This window comes from Ceratotherium simum, chromosome 28, assembly GCF_057802395.1.
Source record: "Ceratotherium simum simum isolate JZ-2026a chromosome 28, ASM5780239v1, whole genome shotgun sequence".
Lineage (NCBI taxonomy): Eukaryota > Metazoa > Chordata > Mammalia > Perissodactyla > Rhinocerotidae > Ceratotherium > Ceratotherium simum.
The window spans coordinates 6,039,590-6,064,000 of NC_141927.1; the positions used below are offsets into that span (position 1 = coordinate 6,039,590).

General features: G+C 39.6%; 1 protein-coding gene across 12 annotated transcripts in view; it reads left to right on the top strand.

Moving 5' to 3' along the window:
- The window catches only part of MCPH1 (microcephalin 1), a 246,496-nt gene that overhangs the window by 39,554 nt on the left and 182,531 nt on the right, over positions 1–24,411 (top strand). For all 12 annotated transcript variants that reach the window (XM_087418291.1, XM_087418300.1, XM_004440580.3 and 9 more), the window contains 3 exons: positions 2,493–2,582; positions 5,136–6,332; positions 16,374–16,483. In XM_087418291.1, the coding sequence (XP_087274417.1) occupies positions 2,493–2,582; positions 5,136–6,332; positions 16,374–16,483 (1,397 nt within the window). The remainder of the gene's footprint in view (positions 1–2,492; positions 2,583–5,135; positions 6,333–16,373; positions 16,484–24,411) is intronic.

Genomic DNA, 24,411 nt, shown 5'->3' on the forward strand with positions numbered 1-24,411 from the left:
GTTTGTATAAGAATGCCAGTTTCTCCGCGCTTGGAAAACTGGATCACGTTAGTCTTTACATCTTTTTCAATCTGAGATTGAAAAACTGGATTTCTTTGTTTAATTTGCTTTTGAGGTTGCTGGTGAATTTGCTAATGAGGTAAATGTCTTTTTATGTTATTGATTATGACTATTACTGACTATAGCTTTTAATGTTATACTCTGTATATTATCTCTGTGAATTATGTCTTTGTCCAAATGCCTATTATAGTCGTGCTCCACATAACGATGTTTTGGTTAATGACGGACTGCATATATTATGGTGGTCCCAGAAGATTAGTACCGTACAGTCTAGCTGTGTAGTATACTATACCATCTGGGTTTGTGTAAGTGTACTCTGTGACATTCACACAGCGATGAAATCACCTAACGACGCATTTCTCAGAACGTGGCCCGTCGTTAAGTGAGGCATGACTATATATTTTTCTTTTCTTTCTCACTTGTAAGAGCTTTTTCTGTATCATGCATATTAATTCCTTGTTATATGTCGTAAACATTTTCTCCTAGCTTTCCAGTGTGGAGCACAGTGTGCTTATGTAGTAGGCACTCGGTAAATATATTGTTGAATAAAATACACAAAATCTATTGTTCGTCATTTAATATGCAGCAACGTTTGTTGAACAGAAATGTTAGATTTAATATAGACAAATCTGATTGTCTTTTCCTTATGGCATCCAGGATTCTGTGATGCTTAGAACTCCTCCACCATAAGCTTTTAAAATTGTTCTGTGTTTTCTTCCATTACTTTTATGGTTTATTTTTTAAGGTTAGATATTTAATCTATCTCAAGTTTATATTTATGTATGATATGCACTGGGCACCTATACCAGTTAAGGTTAGTTTTGGCTGCATATAACAGAAACACAAAACCAGTAGGTTAAATTAGGTGCACTTCTCTGTCATGTCAAAGAGGTCAGAAGTAGGCCGTCGTGGGGTGGCCATTCTGTGGTGTCTTTGAGAATCTAGGCTCCCATCTTTCTGCTTTGCCTTCCTTGGTGCCTGGCTTCTGTTTCAAAGTGCGTGTGCCTCCCAGCTGGGCCAGCTCGCTGTGAGCAGCCTTACCAAAAGTCCTATCCAGTGTTGCTGCCGAATCCCATCAGTCAGGACTCAGTCTTGTAACTACTCCTGGTTGCAAGCTAAATGCAACCATTTATGGCCAGAGAGCTACAAGAGCAAAAAACTACTCTAGATAAGCCAAGAAATATAATACAGTTTTTTGCATTTGTGTTCATATACCTAATTTAATTTGCCTGATGACCGGTGGCATTCAGGATGACAGAGCTAAGGGGGCCCGCAGTAGTTTTAGCCTAGGAAGGAGAAAACATAAGTCACCTGCAGGAGACTGCGAGCAAGACTGAAATGTAGTCTTTCAGCAGGGTGTGTTGCTGCACTAGTAAAATCAGGGTTGTGTTGTTAAGAGGAAGGTGAGAATGGATAATGAGGTAGGTAACTAGCAGTATTCTAGATGAATATCCAAATTGTTTCAACATATAATTATGTATATACCTATATTCCTTAAACTTTATTTCATTACTTTGCAGTGTTAATTCTTCCACTCAGCTGCATCTAGCACAATTTAAAATTCAACAACTGAAAATTTTATCTCTGTGCTTACCTTTCTTATCTTGGTTTATTCTCATTTTATGATTGCTTGCTTAAGTTTTCTCAGAAAAGCATCCTTTTTCGTCTTTAAAAAAATCTTTGGATATGAGACCAAACATCTCTTTTGTTTCTTATTTGTTGTGTACACAGCCTTTGAAGATAACACTTATGAGTTTATTTTTAAATCACTGATATCTGGATGCTTTCTGTGAAACCGCTAGGATTTCTCAACTCAGCACTGTTGACATTTTGGGCTGGGTAATTCTTTTGGAGGGGGCCGTCCTGTGCGTGGCAGGATGTTTCACAGCATCCCTGGCTTCTGTGCACTGGATGCCAGCAACATGGCTCACACCCCCGCACCCCACTCCTCCACATGTGACATCCAGCAGTGTCTACTGACATTGCCAAGTGTCTGCAGGAGCCAAAATCGCCCCTGGTCGAGAACCACTGCTCCAGTTACAGAGGTAACTGTTACCAGCATCCTTGAAGAAAAAGCCTTGATTATTAACAGTAGGTTTAACTGAAACTATTTGTTTACCTTTGTTGAGCTTCTGCTTAGATCCAGGCAAGCTGACTTTTCAAGATCCCTTCTGACTTTAATTATCCTATGTTTAATCCTTTTTTTATAAGATGATTTATGACGATTATTTTTTGTGATTCTCATCATCTGTAATAGATTCGAGTGAGAGTTTTTTGGGCTTACTGTTTGCAGTGAGTCTGGAATATGAAGTACAAGGCACCGGTCGATGTGTAAGTGATTCGTGAGAGTAGAGTGAGTTTGGGTTACCATTGGCTTCATCCCTAAGACGTGTCCAAGTCGTGTCTAATGAAATGTTTGGATGATGTTTCAGCTTCTCAGATGATTGAAAATTCTCAGGATAACCCGGTTAACTCCACGCGTGAAGAGTCTTTGACCATTTCACATGATACTTTGTATTCAGGTAAAATAACTTTCTTTTCTGTGATATATTTAAGCTGTGAGAATAGTATGGTTTTTATATTTGGAATTTTTTCTGATGAGAAGAACAGTTAAAAACTAGAATTCATGAATTTCACCCTGAAATTAGGTATTATAATAAAAATAGGTATTGTACTAAAATTAAGGCATGAGAAATTATATGAGTTAAAGTTCCTTTTTGATTCCTATGGTTTTTCTCCTGAGCATTTGCTTTCTTGGCACAGAATCCATTGCTCACTTTTTAAAAAACTTTGTGACCTTATGTGAACTGCATGCAGTTTAATCTGTATATTACTGAGAACAGTAAGAGAGACAAGGGAAAATTGTTTCACACCATGTATAATGAATATATGGAACAAGTTATTGAATGGGGTCAGTGAAGTATGTACAGATCATCAAAAAATTTAGGAGATAGAGGATTTCTAATTAGAAGCAGAAAGGGTGTTGGTAACAATGAAATTAGAGTTATGTATTATAGACATATGTATTTTTAATGTGGAAGCCCTTATTTCTCTTTGAATGATAATTTTTCATGGTTGTAGCTTTCTTTTGGTTATGTCACATTTCTTATAATTTTCTCACCCAGCCCACGATAGGGCCCAAATAAGTAGCAGTGACCCCCTAAAAGAACTGTGTTCAAAAGTGCTTGAAATGTTATGAAATGCCTTTTTATGAAAGCTACAGCGCTGACCAATCACAAAACAATGTCAAGGTATTAGGAGTTTAAAGCTTCCTTTTCATGCGTGGTTTATTCTTGTACTCTTTTTGGTATGTGTTGAAATTATTTACCCGTTTATCTTAAATAATCTCTATCTTTTTATTTCACACTTGTGTTTATTTCTTATAAGTTGGAAACAAGTGATAATAATAACTAATGCGGATTTCATTTTTCCTGTGTTGTAGGCCCTGCTGTTTTGTCTTATGTGCTGTTTCTCATGTAATTCTCCCATTAGCCCTATGAAGTAGGTGCCGTTGTTGTCCCCATTTTGTCCCTGAGAAACCAGGTCAGAGAGAGGTCAGACAACTCATACGAGGTCACAGTTTGTGAGTGGCCAGCCCAGGATGCAAACCTAGGCAGTCCGACTTCGGCGTTTACCCCATGACATGTCGTGCTGCTTGTCAGCTTTTTGAAAAGTGTGCTTAGCTTCTTCAGCTGCCAAAATTCGTATAAGTGTCCTATATTTCCAGCTGCTGACTTAGAAACGCACAGGTTCCCTGACTTTGCTTGGGCACGGCCCCACCCTGCCCGTGGGCTTGCTTTTGCTGCTTGTTGGTTGCCTGTGTTCTTCCTCTTGAAAAGGAGAGCTTTAGTGGTTTCGATCAGTAAGTTATGACGGTTTCTATCAGTAAGTTACGACACTTAACGTTACCTCCAGGGTTGTGTGGTTTCTGTAAAGTGGAGGTCCTCCTTCCATTCAGCAAGTGCCTAGCCCCTATTAGGGGAGCCAGCTCTGGGTTAGAGGCTTCGGATTCCAGAACGTAGTGTCTCTGGGACCTTCGAGTCTAGTGAGAGGACAGATAGAAATGTAATCACAGTGTGATGTGACACATGGTTTTATAAACTTAGGTTGGAATTCTGTGTGACTAGACCTGGTAAAGTCAGTGGAAGGATTCAGAAGTTTTGACATCCAGGGTGGATTTTTTTTTGTGAGGAAGATTAGCCCTGAGCTAACATCCACTGCCAATCCTCCTCTTTTTGCTGAGGAAGACTGGCCCTGGGCTAACATCCGTGCCCATCTTCCTCTACTTTATATGGGACGCCGCCACAGTGTGGCTTTACAAGCAGTGTGTCAGTGCACACCCGGGATCCGGACCTTCGAACCCCAGGCCGTGAAAGCGGAGCGCGCGCACTTAACCACTACGCCACCGGGCTGGCCCGCGGGGTGGATCTTGAGGGAAGAGTAGGATTTATCCAGATTCAAGTGTGGAGGAAGAGCAAGGCCTGGAGGTGTAAATGCATATACAGTTTTCACGGGCTAGGTGGCAGCTTAGCATTACTCTTAAGAAATACATAAAATATATGGGAAATCAGAACATTAAGATCTACCAGGTGGTTCACCTTTGAATATAAATATAGTGTGAGACTTCAGTGGAAGACAGAGGAGTCGAGGTGGGCTGTATTAAATTGTGGAACACTTCATGAAGACCAGAACTTGGCGTAGACCCGAAAGCAGTAGTTCTTCACGTTTAGAAAATCGTTGGCCTCCTTGAGAGTTTAATGACAGGGTGTGGAGGCTCTTCCTGGAGAAAGGTGTACATGCGTATGAACATCCAGAAAGTGTGCATAACATCTTTAGAGGTTTGTTACCTCCCTCCCTCAACCCCCGTCCCATCCGATGCACACGTTGAAGCCCAGTTTCCCTAGTTAAAATGCTGACCGTAGAGGTGTCCATAAGTGGAAACGAGGAGAACCAGGATGTGGTCAGTACTCTTCTTAACTGTGATTAGAAAGTATTACGTTATTGGTCAACTGAAAATTACTTCTATAATAATTTAAAACACTTTTAAAAGTTAATTCTTTATTAATATTTTCCAGATGAATCCTTTGCTGGTGGTCTACACTCATCTTTTGATGATCTTTGTGGAAACTCAGGATGTGGGAATCAGGAAAGGAAAGTGGGAGGATTTGTTGATGAAATCAAAAGTGATATGTGTGTTTCGTCACCTGTATTGAAAACAAGTAGTATTCATTTATCAGCATCTCCCGGTTACCTCAGTCAATTAACGCCACAGAAATCCATGAGTAACCTTTCAAAGGAAGAAATAAATTGGCAGAGAGATCGTGTGGGTGAAGTAGTCACTCCTGACACAAAGCATTCTGAAAGAGTATCTAAGGAGATGTTTGATACGAAGCATAGTTTGTCTCCTGAGTTATCTGCAACAAAAGGCCACCCTGTGGGACATTCACGACCCAAGAGTTCCTCAGCAAAGAGAAAAATAACATCAGAGAACTTGCCTTCACCTCCAAAAGAAAAGCTAAAGAGAAAGAGGTGTAGTGGGAAAGCCGCTATGCCAAAACTGCAGCTGTTTAAGTCAGAACACAGCCTACAGTTTAGGACGAGATCTGTTCCCGAGACTGCTGACTGCGGGGAGTCCTCTTACGATGATTATTTTTCACCTGTTAATCTTAAGGAAAGGAATTCAGAGAACCTTCTTCCTGGATGTCAGTCATCATCAAGCCCTGCCCAGTTCAACTGCAGAAGGAATCTTTCTAAGAGGGAGAGAACAACCATCTTAGAAATGTCGGATTTTTCCTGCATTGGTAAAAATGGCGGATCAGTTGGCATTACCAATTTAACAACAGAAACCAGCCCCCGTCTTCAGAGACCTACAAATGACAAAGGAAACACAACATTGGGTTGCGTGACTTTTAAGGAAGTGTCTGCTACTGAGGAAACTCCAGGGTTTTGTGGACAGGCTGCCCTTCAGACAAAAGAAGACGTGAGCGCAGATGGAAAAAGTCTCTCTTCCTGCACCGTTAATGAACTCAGTCTTCAGAAAGCACATGTAGCGAAAGAGCATCATGGTGATTCAACTCCTTTGAAAGGCAGCAATAAAGAAATGAAGGAATTAAGTGACGTAAAAACCAGGCAGAAGGAAGATACTACTTCTAAAATGTTGAATTCCTCTGAAGGTGAAACACAAAGTGATTATAAGCTAAATTTTGTAGATGATTGTAATGTGGACAAATCTACGGAAGAAAGAGAAAACTTACCCAGAGAATGTAGTGAAAGTATGTGAATCTCCTTTTCCAAGTTTCTGTGTTATTGGAGTATGTAATAGTGCATCTCTCTTTCAGATTTATCACAACTCTTTCATAGTGAAGATATTTCTTTCTCCCTCAATTTTTTTGCTTTAAAGAATGTGTTTGATATTTTCCAATGATAAATTCTTTAGGAATAGATGGCTTACCACTGTGTGGAATTTCTAGGCTCATTGGTCAAACCAGTTGTTATGAATGCATTTCTCCAAGCTTTTTCCTTCTTATGGGTGAAAGTGATACCTCATGTGAATAATCGACTAGAGTGGATGCTTTTCCTTGTTTCAGTATAGCCTCTCACTGTAACAGGATTATCGTGCAAAGAGGCATAGTAATAGAGTATTTTTTAAAAATCTCAGGTCATCACTGTGAGGCTGTTTATTTTAGAAGGGAAATTAAGATAGTGTGAGCTATTGATTCTATCAAGAAAAGAGGAGGTATGAAAAAGTAAATGTGGAAATATGTTACCACTATTTACTTTTGAAGAAGCTTTGAGCGATGTCAGCTATAAAGAAATATTTTTTTAATATTTTTGCTCAAGTAAGAAGTTCGTTGTTACAGGTCTTGTTTGACTTCTATTTATTTTACTTTAAGCATATCATTTAAATAGCTTTATTCCCATCTGTAATTTAATTGTAACCATAGTAATGAACTATGTAATTGTAGCAAAAGTAGCAATAATAGAAAACAACATTTTGCGCTTTGTGATTGTAAGCACAAATAGGTTTCAGCAGTCGAAAGTGAAGAAATCTTGAACTTTAACTGTCTTTACCTAAAGATTGGGTTAAAATTTCAATAACACCAAGTTTATTCTTCTTCATTTCTCTCCTCTTTGCATAGTTTTAACCACCTTTTTCAAGATGGAGAAGTTAAGGGGGTTGAAATAATCACAGATGTATTGCTTATCCTTTCCTTGGGTATAAACGTCCCAAAATTGTCTCACAAAATTAATTAATTTTATATATTTTAACCTGCTTTTTATGTTTGAGCTTTCTGAAAATACGTGAAGTTCGACAAGGAATTAGATTTTATGTTTCATTAGGCTTAGTATGTGTTTTCAAAATATTTATTTTAAAGTCTTGTCCACTCTTAAGTTAACATAAAACAGTAGATGTATAGAATTGTTTTGGTAGTTAACGATATCCTGTTGCTAAAGCTTGCATTCTCATTCTTCTCAGTTTTTATCTTAGATATTTTTTAAGCTTTTAAATAATGTTTAATGCAGGCAAATATAAATTAAGTGAAAAAAGCTAGTTTCAGCCAGTGCGGTGTACCCTGTAACGCCAATGTAGTCGACAAAGAGTGTTCATCCTTGGAAGCAGGTGTACAGCCTGATCTAGCGCTTGGCCAGTGCGCACGGCCCCTTGGGGTCTGGGGTGCGTCTGGTGTGGGCTGTCACACGGTGGGGTGCAGGTAGGGTCCTGGTGCTGAATGTCACTCAGAGGTGGAAACAGACATTCTCTGTGCCCTAATCTAAGGCTGTCTTCTAGAGTCACCTGCCTTATTTTATGTCATTCCAAAGAGACAGAAATCATTGCATTTTAGGACAGGAAGAGACTTGCCTGTGGTCTAGGCTAGATCTAACCCCTTTGTTTTATAGTGATAAAATCAAGACCCACTGATGTTTTAAATTGTCCCGTCAGCCCAGCTGGCACCCCACTCCTCTCTGGGAACCTACCACAGATAAAAGCACGTAGTCTGCATTTGCCTTGGACTTTTCATATGTGCTGAAGTTGTAGAGCAGTAAAACTGTTCTGTACATCAAGCTGTACCTCTCCAGTCTTTTATGTTGAAATAAAAGTCCTTTTTCAATTTCTGTTTTCAGTTTACTTTTACTTGTTGCCATTGTTGATATCTAAGATAGATAGTATGCAGTAAAGGTTGCAAGAACAAGTGACAAAGAGACTCAATGATAGAAGTTAATAGAACGAATGGAGGGAGAAACTTTTGATTTTGTTTTTTTAAATGATAATCTTTGAAATCATATTAACCAATTATTTTTTCTTTTTAAACTTTTATTCTCTAAGTATAAAGAATTCACAAATACATGCTCATTGTAACAAAAATTGCTAAAAAGAGTGAAATTTCCCCGTCCCACTCTCCTCACTTACCTCCTTTCCTTTAAGAACTATTTGTTGTGCTCCTCTGTGTCCCAGACACTCTTCCAGTTTCCAGGGGGCTGGCAGAGAAGGAAACAACGTGTGCCCCTCAGAGAGTTATGCTGTGGTAAGGAAGACAGACAGTAAGTGAATATTAGCATGATGTCAGGGAGTGAGCAACGGGTGATATAAAGAACAGAAAAGTGCGGGTGGTTAGATGAGGCAGCCAGGGAAGGCTTCTTGGAGGAGGTGGCCTTGTGACTGCTGGCATCATGTTTCAGCTTGAGGAAACAGCAGGTACGAGTGTCCTGAGGTGGAAAATGCTTGCAGGAGCCACACAGAGACCAGTGCAGCAACAACTCTTTGGGCTGAAGGAAGACCGGGAGGAAGTGAGTTCAGAGAGGCAGCCAGGAGCCCCAACAAGACTTTTGAGTTTTCTCTTTTGTTTTGAAGTGTGATGAGAACCATTGGGGAGTTTCAAGTAGGGGAGTGAGCAGATGTGATTTATGTGTTAAGTGTAACCCTGGATGCTTTATGGAGAACAAAGTGTGGTTACGGTCTCTGCTAGAACCAAGCACTGTCAACAGTCCACTGTGTGTCTTTCTAGACATCTGTGTGTGTGTGTATGCAAACATACAGGTGCAAGTAGATGTGCCAAGGGTTTTTTTTTTTTTTTTTGCATACATAGAATTATCTTATTGCATTAACATTTTCTTTTTAAAAAAATGTCAGATATTCCCATATTGGTATCAATAGATAAACTAATTTTTTAATATAGTCTATATCAGGGGTCAGCAGAATTTTTCTGTAATGAATCAGATAGTACATATTTTAGGGTTAGTGAGCCAAGAAGCAAAATCAAGATATGTAGGTACTTATTTAGTGAGAAAAAAGACATTTTCACAAAATTTTGATTGATGAAACTCAAGAGAGACTTGAACGCAATTTTTTGTAATACAAGTCTAATGAGAAAAACAATTCTATTTTGGGGAGAAGGAATGACTTTTCACTTAATTGAAGTTCAAATGGAGTGTTGCCATCATCAAAATTGATTGCAAATGTTTATTAAGGCTGCTGCATAGTAAGATTTTGTGTATTTCATCTTTGAAAATGCCTTTTCACACACACAGGTACTGCCAAATACTGATCAATCCGTAAGCAGATGGTTTTCATTGAGCATATTCGTTGCTTAGAATTATGGAATTCTATTAGATCCTGCTCTTGATTTGTGCCTTTTAGCATGCCCTTACTTAACAGGTTAAGCATTTTCAATGAAGGGTAGGTGGAAGCTCCTCAATTGTGCAGTTAAGTGGATTTTAAAATAAATTATCTTTGCTCCTGCATCGAGGTCTGAAAAACGTTGCTTGAGCACAGGAAATACGTCCACGTTAAATTTGCGTGGGGATGGAGATCTCACGTCTGGTTTTAACTTGTGACACCACAGGACGGGAAGTGTATAAGCTGCTTGATGTTACTCGTTTGTGGAAGTGGCTTCCCAGCCCCCGTGGCACTGGTAACCGCAGTTCTTCAGACCACTGCCTGAAGTTGGCTTTAATTGCCAATAGACAAAGCCAGTGGGTTGTCCTGAGCTAGCACACAGCTTGGCCCCTAATAGTTTCTCAATAGTGAAGGGAGCTGAAGTGGTTCCACCAGTGCCACGTGGCTGTCGGCAAAAGCAGAAGCCAGTCCTTTCCACACCCACACCCTCACTGTTGTCCGCGGTTCAGTAGAGATTTTCTTCTTTGCTGTAGATGATGAAATTTTACACGTTGGCACAGACGTATGCCTTATGTAAACAATTTAGCCATGCCCAACTATTATGTTCTTTTTCATAGATAACAGTTACCAATTATTAGAGGTGATGAAGGTTAGCACTCTTCTTCTACAAGCTCTGTCTACCATATCTTACTGAAAGCAAGTCTCAGGCATGGAGACATTTATTTTTATTTTTATTTTTTTTGTGAGGAAGATCAGCCGTGGGCTAACATCCATGCCAATCCTCCTCTTTTTGCTGAGGAAGACTGGCCCTGGGCTAACATCTGTGCCCATCTTCCTCCACTTTTTTATATGGGACACCGCCACAGCATGGCTTGAGAAGCGGTGCATCCGTGCACGCCCAGGATCTGAACCTAGGCTGCCGCAGCAGAGTGTGCACACACAACTGCTACGCCACAGGGCCAGCCCCAGAGACATCTATTAAACAAACATTTACATTGGCAAGCAGATGGGAAACAGACCTACGTGCTGAAGTCCCAGGCCTCTGTTCTTTGGGTTGACTGTCCGTACCTTATCTGAAAGGTTTACTGGAGGCAGCCAATACTCTAGGGCCATGTTTCTGTAAACTTATTGTCAGCATCAGGCCACCAGATACCTTGATCCTGTAGTTTCTCATGGGACCATTTAGGGATCAGGCCTTGCATCTCACCCCCTGGGACACCAGCTCATGCTCGATTTTTATGCCCTGTTCAGGCATGGGTAGGGGGTGCCCCTATAATATTTTAACCAATCTCGTTTTCTGGAAGCCATGAATTTAAACAATGAGCAACTGTGTCTGACATCCATGATGCTGATTAACAAGCTGATGATGTCACCAATCATAGCTCATTTTTTTTTCATTTATTTTGCCAGTTAGCAAAGCATCTAATATTGGGCAGGAGGATTTATGGGAGTTGTCTCTGGAGTGTGGGGTTTTTTTGTTAACCTGTTAGCTGACCACTCCTGGCGTGGCTGCTTTTCATGGGGAAGAACTAGCACACAGTTCGCATCATACAGTCTATGCTGAAGTACGTAAACTACTTTTCAGCCTTCATGACACAGTGCTTTTCTGTCCTAGCGCATTAATCCCCGTGATGGAAATGACACATGACGTCTGTGCTGACTTCAGCCGGTTGGTGGCCTGCAGCCCTGGGATGGGAAGGATAATGAGGCTTCACCCTGGCTTTGAAGGAAGAAGTGCCGTGATGAATAGTAGTGTCTGCCTAGAGAAACCATGAATATGCTTCAAGATTGGGTTTATTTGGATTACAATTTAGTTAATGAAGAATTATAGGCAAAAATGCTATAGTAATTGTCTGAAAGGTGCATTTTTGTGTATTTCTTCATGATTCATAGTCCCAAGGCAGAGAATTGCTTTTATAATTTCAGATGTGTTTTGTAGCCATATGAGAAAGTTTGATAATCTTTTGATGTATTTGATATATCTCATTGAAATTATCAGGAGACATACCATTTTTAAAATTGAATTAATTAAAATTAATTTATATTGTTGTATAAGAACTAAGCCCATCCAATCATAGGCACTTAGATATTCTTATTCAATATAGAATATTTTGTATATTCTGAGTGTTTCTTCATTCAAGAGAAAGTATAAATTACTGTTGTAGCAATTGATATACGTGTATATGTATTCCTTAAATATTTTGAATTGAAGAGTAATTATTGCACTTTTTGACAATTCAAGTAATACACAGTGTTTTCAGAAGAGTGTTTCAACCCTCTTCCCCAGAACCTGCCAGTCCACTCACTGGAGGTAGGCAATCTTGACAGCTCGACGTAGGTTAGTCAGCCTTAGCAGGGAGGCTGACTACAAGGAAGGTGTTACAACCTATTGGTTATTTGATTGGTTGATTTGTTCTTTAATTTATTCATTCATTTTTCATTAATCATTTGTTTACTCTGCACCTACTATGTACCAGGTATTGGGATAAACACAAGGGAGATAAGGTTGATGGAAAGTTCTGTCCCTTTCACTTAAGGAGCTTAGGCAAGTAGGGAAGATACAGTCAAGATAATAATCCATATACAAGTATCCGGAAATTCAAAAGAGGGAGAGAGCACTCCCAACTAATTTACATATTTAAAATCCATATTTTAATTCTCTACAATGATTATAAAGGAAAAAATTCTGCCTCATCTATTGAAGATCATGATTAGATTTTATTTTTGTTTGTAGTTAACCAAGTGAACTTGACATCTTATCAGATGATAAATACGTATATATGCATATATAGTTTTTTATTAACTGAATTTTGCTTGTATAGAACCTGTGTGTAACTTGCACACATCCCCAAGTCCTAAAAGTATATATGGAAAGGAGTTTTTCTTAGGTGTCTTTTAAGGTGCTCCACAGTCTTCAGATTCTGGATTCTACATTATCCTTAAATACTTCATTATTCAGATTTTGGGGGCTAAGAAGAAATTTCCCATTGGGATAATGTTAAAATTTTGTATATGCTTCTATGTGTTAGAATTATGGATTCGTAGATCAGTCTTCAGAAGCCTTTTTCATCTTTGATGCAGTCTATCTTGCAGAGTGCCTTGTACGAATAAATATTAATTGCTTAAATGTATTATTAGTACTAGTGTTATTAGTTTTTAATTCTGTGTCTTGGAAGTAGGAAAGTAGGACGTGCAGGAGGATAGATGTTGGAAATAAGTTTATTTCTTAGGCCCCTACCCTGGACGAAATTCTGACATGGACCAAGTTTCTCTTAAGAAATTTAATGGTTTTCTCTGCATCTATTTCTTTCTCTCTCTCCCTTTCCTAGCATCTAAATTATGTATCTTCTTATGCTGTCTTAGCCTGGTTCTGCTTCCAAAGTGGTCTTCCCTCAGTATCAAAACGTTTTCTTTCTCCTGCTTATGTCTGTTGGCTGAATGAAGGTAGTGAGAGGTGAGTGAGTCACTTTCTAACCTTCCTCAGTGTGTTTGTATTTTGTTGATATTGTTAACCCAAACAAATTTCTAACTGGTGAAATTTCAGGGAATATAACAATGATAAAAATTCTGGGGGCTCTGAGGTTCTTTTCTCTCTGTATTTGATCATTTTTTGAAGACAATGGATCACTTGTATGATGAAGTTAGAATGAGGGGCAAGAAAGGAGTCTAGGACTTAGGACTGATAGGTAGATGGTTGATAAAATTCATCAAGCTGGAATCTGTTGAAGGAAGAACAGCTACAGGGTGGACCGAGGGCATGGTAGTTGAAATTTCTCTGAGACATTCAAAATAGATGTCCATTAGGTAGTTGGATCTGAACAGCCATACCTCAGCTGGGAGGTCTTGGCAAGAGACATCGAATTAGGACTCTTCAGTAAGGGATGACTTCATGGGACATGATGAAATCACCCTTGGGGAGTGAGAAGAGAGCTGATGATAACCCTGAGAAACTGCAGCACTTCGGAGGCACACATAGCAAGAGTCATCTAGAGGTGGGAGAATCAGGAAGATGGGCAGTGCATGTTTGTTACCAAGCTATGGCAAGGCATGAAATCTGGCTGCTTTCTAGCAAGTGCTTTCAGAATTACCTTCGCACTTTGAGCTGCTTTTGGTTTACTAATAACATCGTTAAAGAAACATAGTAGCTGAGTTTGTAAAATGCTGTTTTAACATAACCATATAAGAAATCATTTACTTATATCATTTTGTGACTGTGTGATTTGTGAAGTTGTGAAAACGTATCATTAGCAATATCAGTCTTTCTTAAGTTTTAAAAGGTTATGTTGCATTTTCTATTGCTTTATGTTTACAAAATGCTTTACAACCTATTTCATTGTTCTCAGCAAGACCTCAGGCAAGTGGCTGTTCTAGAACCGTTTTTGATATAGATACACTAGGAAGCTGCAAACTTATTCATAGTTCAGTAGTGGAGAGCACTGGATCCCAAGTTATATCTTTAGTCCACTGCTTTTCTTATTTTATATACTCTTGCTTTAAGTAAACATTTATTTAAAAAGGAAATTAAATGCATAATCAGTACAATTAATATTCTAATCTTTTAACCACTTTAAATCTTAGATCTTAAAGATGAAAAAACAGATTGCATCCTTATCCTGCCTGAGGGTTAGGAGTTCTCAGCAATTTCAAAAGGAAGTTGTTTTAGGGGCCGGCCCGGTGGCGCAAGCGGTTAAGTGCCCCCGCTCTGCTGTGGCAGCCCGGGGTTTGCCGGTTCGGATCCCGGGCGCGCACAGACGCACAGCTTGTCAAGTCATGCTGTGGCAGCGTCCCATGTAAAGTGGAGGAAGATGGGCATGGATGTTAGCCCAGGGCCAGTCTTCCTCAGCAAAAAGGAGGAGGATTGGCAGATGTTAGCTCGGGGCCGATCTTCCTCACACACACAAAAAGTCGTTTTATGTAGCGGAATCTAATGCATAGATGATAGATAGATATTCTCACCTTCAAAGTGAGTAAAAGTGAGAAACTTAGCATAACAAAGATTTTGATCCTAGAATAAACGGCAGAATACCCTTTCACATGGCCTGCTAACCCATCTCCTCCAAATAAGGTCTTTATTTAGCTATCACTGGGGCGATCACCAGGGTTGGGTATTCATCTGGGACTGAAGTAGGACTGGGAGAGAACTGAAGTACAAGTTAAATATAAAATATTGCTGAGGAGATAGTGGGGTCAGCCTATGATTGGTTTGAGCCTCCAAAGGGATCCAGTATTAGGGTTTATAGGCCAAGAGTGTTGGTTCTTGGTTTAGAACTTGACCTTTAAAACATTTCTAGAGCACAGGTTGCAAATAACAACTAGTTTGAATTCAAGAAAATATTTAACCATTGTTGTTTTGTATTTTTTTCACTTAGATAGAACCCAGTTTTTGAAAAAAGTTAAAATTTTCAAATCAGACCCTCCAAACTTAGTTATATCTGATTTTATCATAGTATCCTATTTTATTTGAAATATCTGCAAAGCAGTCATACTCATGTTATATGATTTTTAATTTTTGATAGCACTTAGATTATTTTTGCCTTGTATTATATTCATTTGTCTATGTCTACTTTGTCTGTTGGGTTGTGAGCTCCCTAACGGGGGGGACAATCTTTGTGCATCTTTGCATCTCCAGTGGGTAGCCCTGATCATTAGATATTTTTAGGGAAGGAAGAGTGAGAGTAAGGAGCACTGCATAGGCAGTAGCAGTAGGTGAGTCAATTCAGAGTACACATTTCACACTTCATTGCCGGTTACTTAGGATGTCTACACCGTTTAGCATCTAATGAAACCTTGTTTCACTTGATGAGTATCTTCTTTTTGGTTTGTGTGTCTTCAGGGCAAGATGCTAGTCTAAGGTGGAAATTTGTGGGGAGTAGAATCACCATCTATCGTTTGTAGATGGAAACCTGAAGCTTTGTACTGAAGACTGTTTTCTAGAAAAACTCATACTGACCCCAAAGCTAAGATTACTTATTTCCTCTAATATGGAGCTGCCTTCTCTGAGGAGCTGAGTTTTGGTCATTATGTAAAAATCTAAGGAGCCAGCCCTGATGGCCTAGCGGTTCAAGTTTGGTGTACTCCACTTTGGTGGCCCAGGCCCTTCGGTGGCCTGGGTTCGGTTCCTGGGTGCAGAACCACACCACTTATCTGTCAGTAGCCATGTTTTGGTGGCAGCTCACATACAAGAACTAGAAGGACTTACAACTAGAATATATAACTATGCACTGGGGCTTTGGGGAGGAAAAAAAAAGGATGATTGGCAACAGCTCAGGGCAAATCTTTCTCAGCAAAAAAAAAACAAAACACTTCCACCTAGAATAAAGAGAAATGTCAAAGATAAAACTTAAAAAAAATCTAAGAATTGAAGTTTGAATAGTGCATAAGGTAGAGGCAAGTTTTCCTGCATCATCAACGGACATACGGGATACTACAGAGCTAGTGTATTGTCACCTGACAGGCAAAATTGTTTATGACCATTGAGTTGAGTGAATTGCTTGGGATATTAGAGTGGAGTGAATTGGAAGTTCTAAATAGATCTCACGGAGCAAGAAGTATGCAGTGTTTGTTTGGAAGGACTACACTTTGTATTAAACTAGTATGCGTAAATAAGTGTAGTTTTAAAATTTTTGTTTTGCTGAAGTTGCATTAGTGTTCAGTCCATGTAAAGTTCTAACTAATCTTCATTCCACTTGGGTTTTAGGTGTTAAAAATGGACCAACAAGGCGTGACATTTTAGATGGCTCATGCGAAGGCTTTAAGGACCTCATCAGACCTCATGAGGAATCAAAGAAAAGAGGGAAAGGCCAAAAGGTTGGTGCGTGAAAATATTATTTTAAACTTTCCGTGCTACTACATCATAATGTTCTTCTCCGGGTTAATGAAACATAAACTCGTCTGTCCAACTTGTATTTTACTTAAAAAATTAATTATGGGTGGATGTTGGAAAACTCTGACCATAAAACTGAGAGCATTGGTCACATCCAGGACAGAGAGTTACTTTTGATGGAACAAGCTTTCTCTCACCGCTTTGCCAGTGCATTTCTTGCTTGTAAAAATGCCAACAGCTCCTCTCGAGCAGAGAATGTTGATGGTGCCAGCAATTGTTGTTGTTTTATAATCTGAATAAACATTCACTAGGTAGGAGGTGAAGGACCCAAACATCTTTTGTTTGTGAGCTAATCTAGGTTTGACCTCAAGCCATCAGAGAGAAAGGTTTTCATACTGACTCGCAGGAATACCCGTTTCTTTGTGCTTCAGCTTTGGAACCTAGCTCTGCCTCTCAAACTGCAGCTCTCTCATCACACTGTAGGCTTACGTGAATAATGCAAGGAGGATTTGAAATTTTTTTGATTCTTCAACGTCTGCTCTCATTGCTTAAATTTAAAACGAGCTCCTCCTTATCTCGTGTTTCATTTTCATGAGGCCAAGGAAGTATAATATAGTGAATCCTGAATTCCAAATGATAGGAAAACTGTACTGACAAATAGCAAGTGGAAAAGGAGAGCAGTGACAGCAGAGTCCACACTGGGGCATCCAGCTCCTGATGGCAGTCCCGAGCAGATGAGCGGCTGCATCTACCTGAGGAAGAGAAACGTGACACCTCCTTATATTTTAACCAAGAAGTTTAAAATTACACAGATTCCAGGAATGTCTGTTGTAACTTGTAGAAACTAAGATTTCTTTACTGATGCTTTCTGGTTTGTCTCAGAAAAAAATGGAGCGAAAAAATGGAAAGAAACCACATTTCAGATAGAGCAACCGGTTTGCGGGAAGAGAAATTGTCAAGGTCTCTCCAAGGCTCTGGCTTCTGTGTTCTGATTGTAGCGACTGTCGCTGAGTCTGTTAACACTTTTTGTACCTGCCCCAACACATCCCAGTGATTGTGGCTTTGTAGAGAACTGGGGACCTGTGCTTACATTTCTATTTTGTTTCCCTGTGTCCCAGTCTTCTCCCTAATTGCTGCACAGCCACTTAACCTTTTGCCTTTGGAAAAAAATAAAGAAAAAAAACCTTTTTTGGCATTCATTCAATCAATATTTATTAAACATGCACTATTATTTATGTCCTGCTCCTTCTGATGTATTCCAAGAGGGTCTATGAGCACCTCTGCTTTGGATCTCTGCGCTTGATGATATTGTTTCCCACTTTCTGCCTTCCCGTGGGTATCTTCTTAGGGAAGCAGTTGGACCTACTCGTCTCTATTGTTCCAGTGCTTGGTATTATGCCTGCATTAAAAAAAAAAAAGTGCCCAGTAAATGTTGAGTTATTTGTTACTATAAAGACTCTACCCTGCCTGATCACAGCATGAGGTTTAACTTTCTCATTTGCCCGCTGTAGACAATAATCTTTCAGACATTTGACCTTGCCTGGCTTCTACCTGACCATACCCTCTACCTGATGAGCTGGGTCTGTAGAACACTGGGTTAGAGACACGTATCCTGGGTGGGAACACTGTCGCTTCTTTCTCATGAAGCATCTCGCCTTAAATGAGAGAACAATACCTGTTTGACTTACCTCCCAGCCTTATTCTATGGGTCAAGCAATAAGTGCTGCACAAATATGTAGTATAAGGTGGTATCACTGTCATGAATACTAAGAAAAAAAATGGCCTAAAAGGAAAACAAAATACAAAATAATATGTATATGCACACATACGTATCTACCCTCAACCAACGTGCTCAGGAACAAAAATAACGTAACAAATTTAATTATGAGACTTGCTCAAATTTGTCTTAACTCTTGTTTGGAAAGTCTTTTAAATGTATTAGTAAACTTTCTGCCCTCATCATTTAGAATAATAGAGTATCAGTGCTGAAAGGGATCGATCACTTCTGGTTCTGCATGGAGTAATTACCTGGAGGACTTTTGAAATACGCAGATTCTCAGTCCTACTTGAGACCCTCTGGGTCAGCATTCCCAGGACATGTGTGTGTCATAGCAATGAGCTACCAACCAGCTTCTGAAAGCCACCTATCCCGTACAATCCCCTTCTTTACAGGAAGGACACGAGCACTCAGAGAGGGGACATAATTCACCCTAGGTGTCCCATCTTGCTCATAGCAGACGGGCTGAGAACCCAGATCTCCTGTCTTTCACGTGACGATCTTCCTAATCCATTTCTTATCCCATTCACGACACAGCCTTTTCCCTCATGAATCAAACACTTGTAACACCTTAGGACAGTGGTTCCCAACTTGGTTGCACGTTGCAGCACCTGGGGATTTGTATCTATACAGATGCCTGGCTTGCATTCCCAGACATTCTACTGTCGTCACTGTGGGGTGCACACTGGGCACAGGATTTTTAAAAACTCCTGAGGTGATTCTAATGTGAAGCAAAGTTTGGAAAACACTTTTTTGCCTTAGGGACTTTGTCTAGTGTAGTTTAAACAAATAATTTATCCTGGAAAAAGTTTTGTTTCTAAACACTTTTCATGTAAACTAATTTCATTGTTTAGACTCTAACGAGGACAAAAGCTTAAAATCCTGATTTGTTTGCTACTGGGTTAAGTGTTTTAGAAGTGCAAATTTAGATAGCAATATAGGGAGATGAATGGCCGTGCTTTATTTTTGTACAGGTTAAAACGAAGAACGATAAACATTTCTTCAAATGCAATTTTAGATTTTAAAGATATAGCTTCCTCGCACTTTCAGATCTTTGAGTGTGGATGTGAGAGGAGTTTATACTGATACCGTATGTTGTAGTGAGTCAACAAAAGCACTAAATTTAGTTGCCTGGTAGTGAAAGTCTACTGTTGGAGGAGTTGTAGAAGGATTGCGTTGTTAAATTAAACAGAAGTTTCTGATCGCTAATTTACAAATACAATGTTACTCTTAAGGGTTATGACAGTATCTCAGTCATTCCCTTTTTTCCCCCCGAAACTGAGGTCTTACCTCTTGTTTTTGTTCCTTATTAGATTTCAAGACAAGTAGTGTTAAACTGAAGTTTGAGACTTTTTAACACAGTCATGTTTTTATATATAAGTATATATGAGGGGATTGGAGTCTGTCAAGCACAAAAATTGTTGCCATTTCCTAAAAAAAAATCTCATAATTGAATTTTAATGTTGAAAAAAAGCAAGTTTACAGGAAATATCTTTCATCAGCTATTATTAAAGCACAAGCCTCCACTGAAATGGAGAACACTGATGTCTAGAGTATAGGATCCGCATGTTTGTGTTTTCACGTGGGAGCTACCCTCCATGCTGTTTCTCTAGTTATGAAAATGGTTTGAAGCTCAGATGTGTCTCATGACCCTAATGATCTTTTTTTTTTAATCTTAAACTTGAAACAGCATGTACAGGTAATGTCCTCTCTGGACAGCCCTGCAGAGCAGGCCTGATGAGAGCAGTTAATCCTGAGTTCTATGTAATGTGGAGGGTGGAAGGTAGAAGATGCAGTGGTCAGAAGGATGGGGAAGCGTGGAGCTTGTGGATAGGGACCACTGTCCTGGTGGAAGGTATGGCCTGGGAACGCGTGCTGGTGCGTCCAGAAAGAGATGCTGACGTCAGCCCAGGCAGGTTCTCAGTAGATTGTTCTCTCCTTGGTTTTCTGTAGTGTTCTTGTGAGTGTTGTTTTTGTCGTTGGCCTGCTGCAGGGCAGCAGGACGTCATGCCTTTGATCTGCTTCGTAGAATTCTCACTTCTCTTTCTTCCACTCCTAGGAATTCAATTACAAGTGTCATCTTTGCCTTCTATGCCCCCTCCCTCCTGACTTTTCTGTATTTCCATGCTTTGCTGCCTCCTTATTTCATTCTGGATATTCTCTATTGCCTTCTTTTCCATTTCACCTTTCCCTCTTTCTACGTCTATTCTGATGATAAACCTATATATTGAGTTTTAAAATTTCATTTATTATATTTTTCAGTTCTTGTAATTCTATTGGATTTTTTTAGTCATTTCCAGTTCTTTGCCAAAATTATTGGCCTCGTCTTTTATTTCTTTGAGCATAATTAGCATATTTATTTTGTAGTCTATATCTGATAACTCCATTTTCTGGTTCCCCTTAGTTTCTGTCCTCATTATCTGTTGTTTGTCTTAGTTTTCAGTCATATGTTCCTCTAATATGCCTGGTTATTTTTGATGTATCCTCCTACCAGGAATGGAGATGATTTGAAGTTGGGCTTCTATCTCTGTGGCGCCAACTGTCCCCAGGGGAAAACAGGCCTCAGATGCTGGCCACGTCTGAGTGTTTCTCCTCCTCCCACAATCCACCGTCGTATCAGCGTCTTCAGAGAGCTGGTGTTTGCTTGTTTGTTTCTATCTCGTCCAGCTTCACTAATTATTCACAGTGGGGGGGGGTTATTCTGACCTACTGACTCTACCATTCCTGGAAATAATGGGTAAATTTTAACGGCCATTAAAAAACAAAACAAAATTCTTCTAAGCAGAGACGGGATAAATCCTCCTCTGAGAAAAGAGCAATGAGAGACCAAGTCCACAGAAAAGAATTTTTGAGATGAACATTCAAGACGTTGGCTGCAAAAGACTTGCTAAACATCTCTTATAGAGTGAAAACAAGTATAATTTGATAAAGAATTATAGTGTCCTAGAGCTATAACTTCCATTACAAGTTTTTTGGTTTAGTACCCACTTTTCTGGGAAAAGCCACTTTGTAAATCAGTGGGAAACTATCTTTTTTAGACTTATCAATTTAAATATATGTTTATAAGTTTGTTGAACCTTTTTTATTTTGACAATCCAGCCAAGCAATTTCATTACCTCTTATAATCTTAAAATCTTCTAATATGTAGGTCCTTGACAAGGAAAGATATTTCTCCCATCTTTTCAGAGGGAAAAATAGAAAATATTATGACAAATCTTAACCTGTTTTCTTTGTTGCTTATTTAATATTGTCAGATATAGACCCTGAAGAAGGTAAATATAAGATTAATGCCAGTACTAGGGTAAACACATATGAAAATCTTTTTTACCTCCGAAGTTTTTTGTTTATTCTACTTCTGTTATGTTTAGTTTGTTGTTGTTCAAAATATTGATTATTATCCTCAGCAAAATTTTTCTTTTAAGGTAAGTCAAATGCCAGATCAAATGCTTAAATTTCTACAAATTCCTTTTTTTTTTGACTGAGGAAGATTTGCCCTGAGCTAATGTCCATTGCCAATCTTCCTCTTTTTTTTTGCTTGAGGAAGATGAGCCCTGAGCTAACATCTGTGCCAATCTTCCTCTATTTTGTATGTGGGTTGCCGCCACAGCATGACTGATGAGTGGAGTAGGTCTGTGCCCGGGATGCCAGCACGAGAACCCAGGCCACCAAAGTGGAGTGCATGGAACTTTAACCACTCGGCCACAGGGCTGACCCCTCTACAAGTTTCTTAAATAGAATAGAAAACAAATGATGAATAATAGCTTACTTATGTTCCAATACTTGCTTGTTCTCATGTTTTTACTAGGATATAAGCCCTTTAGGACACAGACTGTGTCCTATTCATCTTTTAGAACTCAGCATAATATAGTACCACACACAAAGTAGGTGTTCAGTAAATATTTGCTGGGTGAATAAGGGATATGTGTTAATTTCCCTTCTGCTTTTTGAATGAACATGTTATACCATTCCTGATGCTTTTACCCATCACGTAATACTGTCATAATCGTCATAATATACCTCATTTCTTTTTGAATGTTCTTCCTAAACTTATGAAATGGTCTTGTATCAGTGAAGGAAGGAAGGTTTTGCAGTGCAGTGCTTGTTGCTAAAAGCGTTGACTCCTGAGCCAGGCTACCTGGGTTCATATCCTAGCTCCACTACATCCTGTTCTATCATGTTGAACAAGTTCCGTAATATTTCTGTGCCTCTGCTTCCTTGTACATAAAACAGATATAATAGTAGTGCCAACCCCAAAGGGTTTATGCTAATTAAATGAGTTGAAATTCACAAAGAGTTGAGGATGATACCTGATATATAGTGCCATTCAATAAATGTTAGCTATTTTTTCCAGCACAAATGTGGGTGAAAATTATGTCCACATATTAACTGTCCTTTGTTCTGTAGGCTATAAATTATAGTAAACTGAGTCTCTGTCACTCCTCACTTCCCTGTCTCCCAGAGACTGCCATGTATCTTTAATGAAAATGGCCCTCAGAGTTCCAAGATGGTCCAAACTATGTCTCTTACTGGATTTATTGACCACAGTCATGCCTGGGCCAAAGCAGGATCTCTGGGCATAGGAGGGTGTTTTTTAAAAGTTCCCACATGGTTCTGAAATGATGGTCATCCTCCCAGTGAGAGCCTCTGTTATAGGGGTTAGATGGGGCCACATCTCTTTAGGCCACTAGCATGAAATTATCCCCTATCCCCTCACCCAGGAGGCAGGAGGCTGGATTTTGTAGTTGGTGATTCCTGCTTTGGTGTTTTACTTCTTCCGAGTTCCTGACAGATGCTTTCCTCGTCTCTAATGTCATTAGAACCATCTGAAAATAACCGAAATCTATTGATAGACCTATGCAAGCTGTACATAACGTGCTGATTGTTACTACTAATAGCTGCCATTCCTTGAGCACTATGACCTCTTTTCAGATTGAGTTTCCTGTTTTGCTGTCACACAGAGTTGCTGGAAAGAAAGTATATTTCAGAGACCTCTGCTCACGCCTTTGTTATGGAGGCGGTAGATTTGGAATTACAGCTCATTTGGGTCTGGCTTCTCCAAAGAAGGAACCTTGCAGTGGAGAGAAGATAGAAGGATACCAGTGGTGGAGAGAAAAGAAATACTGGGCAGAAAGAGAGGCCTCGGGCAGTCTAATTCAGGTGCAGTTTGGGTAGGCTCTCCAGGGGCGGGAAGAAGAGAGCTGGAGGGAGACAGAAGCCTTCTTGAATAAAGAAAGTGGAGTATTTGAGCCACTTTTTGTTTAAACAGAGCGATTATTTTCCCTAGTCTCTCCTATCCTCTCAAAGGTCCCTGAATGAGTACTTCACTCCTCCACTGGACTCGAATATTTTATGAATGTGCTTTCACAATTTGCAGTAATTCCGGGACTTTGGCTGTTTGCCATTAGATAGAGTGCTTGGCTGGAGCATATAATCATGTGTGTTGTTTTGTTTAAATTTAACTTTGAAGTTGAAAGAGCAGTGACTCATCCAAATGACAGGTGATATTTATTTTGTTTCTTGAAAATTCAGCATGAGTATGTTGTTGTTAGTCGCTTAGGGGAATTGCCACACTTCCTCGAGGATGACACCCTTCATGAATGTCCCCGTAAATAATTTCCCATTGTCCAGAGCCGCTGTACACAGTGAGATAGGGCCTATCTCCTGTGGAGGTCCTTTGAGTGCAAATAATTTGATAGATGAGTTTACAAAGACTGAAGGTGCCCTTGGTTTCTAACACAGGTGTTTAAATGACCTGTGATTGCTTTGATAAATCACATTTGACACAGTGTCCCCGGAGTTGGCAGTGGTGGGCATGTGCTCGTTATGACAGGTGTGGAGTTCTCTGGCAGATGTGACTCTGTGAAGCCAACTGAAAACCCGCTGCCTCTGGATGGCGTAACATTGCTTTCGTCTCCATTAGCAGGTTGTTTTTTTCCTGTTAGATAAGAGAAAAAATATTTATATGGAAAACATTAAAAAAGAATCTTCAAAGAGCACCACATTTTTTTAAATGTGTGTTCTGTGTTCAGTACAGAATGACTGATTTTTGCATGCCATGTAGGATGTGTGCTTTATGAATTGTCAAAGGTGTTTTGAACTGTAGGTAGGGGAAATGAGAGCCGGTCGGGATGGCTT